Here is a 1,840-nt window from a genome sequence, read left to right as displayed (position 1 = left end):
TTTTTTTTTTTCAGTGGCCCTAATCCTCTTCCGTAAGATTTAAATCTTTTCCAGAGTGTATATTAAAATAAACATGCTGTCAGTGAAAGCTCCTTCTGTATCTCTGCTGGGATTATAAAATCCAGTGGTTTAGAATTTGAGTATCGCCTCTATATATAAATTTATTAGCATAAACACAATGATGACGAAGGCCTTTTGATAAGCAGGAAATCATTTCCGTAAAGCCGTGTTTGCTTTTCTCTACCTGCACAGTGCCGCAGTCGCACTGCTCGCCTTTTTCCTTGAAGCCGTTCCCACAGACGGCAGGAGCTTGGATCCTCATGTAGTCGGGTTTGTCCAACAGGCAGCTGGGGCTGCGGGTTGTCAGGTATCTTTCATAGTTGCTGCTGCTGCAGCTGCTGAACGACCGCGGGATGTTCCAGCTGCAAAACGACAGATCAGCTGCATTAGTAGAGCCTTTACTGCTCACTCAGGCAATACATTCATCCGTTTGATTTATTTTTGGGATTAGATCAGTCATTAGATCAGTTTAATGTGATAAGTGGACCCAGAGGATCTGGTTCTGAACCCTGAGCACATCCATTGACCCCGACGCACCAACACTGATTGACGATCAGACGAAGTACGCTCGTTAAACACGACGATGGCATCAAACACGCTTTAGATACAAAAGCAGGATAGCAACTAACGTGCCTTAAATGGTCTAAATAAAGCCTGGGACATGTAGCCTGAAATATAAGACAACCATATTAGCAGTTTATTAGCAAATAAGGTCAATTTTGGGGTGAGTTGCCCTTTAAAGGTCCCCAGTAAGGCCGAACTGCTTTCTATGACCTTTAGCTCAAAATGCAGGATTTTAGGATGGATTAAAGCCTAAACTGGATGATGCTAAAGCTAACACTGATACTGAAAACATGGTGAGAGATTTCTGAAACCTTCTGTTGGTGAAAAATAAAGAGATGTCGAACCTCAGATATTGATCGATGCTTTAAATTAAGGGATAAGTCTGAATTATTCCAGTAACAGTCAGTGACTGACTGTTGACCTTCAGCTTTTCCACCCGATGATCTTTACTCTCTTTTCAACTAAATATTCTGCAAAATGTTTTATTCAAAACAGACAAACTCCTTCAGGTAATGATCCTTTCCTCTTGTAAAGTGGAAATTACCGGCACATTTCAATCACGTGCTTTTATTGTGGTAGAGAAGAACCACATGTTGGATCTAAAGATATTCCTGACCTGCTACTTGGACAGTAATAGACTTCCTGGTTCATCTGCTACAGGTTGATGCATTAAATGCATTGACTGACTCCCAGCAGGCATCTGATAACATCAAACAATAAAGGTAAAGGCAGCATTGGTAATGACATCAGCAGATTAAACAGGTAGAGGACTGCAGGTAAACACGGCCATCTTTGACAGAATCTCCATCTGACCTGATTTAACAAACGCCTTTAGACTGAGATGTTCGGGCCCCTCCCTTACCTGAGGGCCGCAGCCATGATGCAGCTGTCCCCGGAACAAATGCAGGTACTGGAGTCGTCATGGCTCATGCCCAGGTTGTGGCCCATCTCGTGGGCTAGAGTAGCTCCCACTGCGATGGCTCGGTCATTGTGATCCTGAAGCAGATGTCAGATTTTCTTTCTGTTTAGTCCGTATTTAACACCCAGATTAAACAATCACTTCTGCTGACTGTTAGCGCCGTTAGCTCCAGCTCACCTGTACTACCCCGACTGAGTGGTCGGTGCAGAGGGTCCCAATGAAAGCCAGACCCACAGTGGAACCTTCAAAGTCGATCCCACTGAAAGACAGGAAGAGACATTCCATTCTAAAAGTGCT

At 43.8% G+C, this 1,840-nt stretch overlaps 1 protein-coding gene across 1 annotated transcript in view; it reads right to left on the bottom strand.

Moving 5' to 3' along the window:
- The window catches only part of LOC107104346 (zinc metalloproteinase-disintegrin-like 8), a 32,675-nt gene that overhangs the window by 12,304 nt on the left and 18,531 nt on the right, over nt 1-1,840 (bottom strand). Inside the window, exons 9-11 of the mRNA XM_015404336.1 lie at nt 1,721-1,838; nt 1,487-1,620; nt 245-422 (exon numbers count right to left, since the gene is read on the bottom strand). Coding sequence (XP_015259822.1) covers nt 245-422; nt 1,487-1,620; nt 1,721-1,838 — 430 coding nt within the window. The remainder of the gene's footprint in view (nt 1-244; nt 423-1,486; nt 1,621-1,720; nt 1,839-1,840) is intronic.

The sequence above is a fragment of the Cyprinodon variegatus genome, unplaced genomic scaffold (assembly GCF_000732505.1).
Source record: "Cyprinodon variegatus isolate N-32 unplaced genomic scaffold, C_variegatus-1.0 Scaffold1704, whole genome shotgun sequence".
In the NCBI taxonomy this organism is placed as follows: Eukaryota; Metazoa; Chordata; class Actinopteri; order Cyprinodontiformes; family Cyprinodontidae; genus Cyprinodon; species Cyprinodon variegatus.
This window is presented reverse-complemented; position numbering and strand designations above follow the sequence as displayed.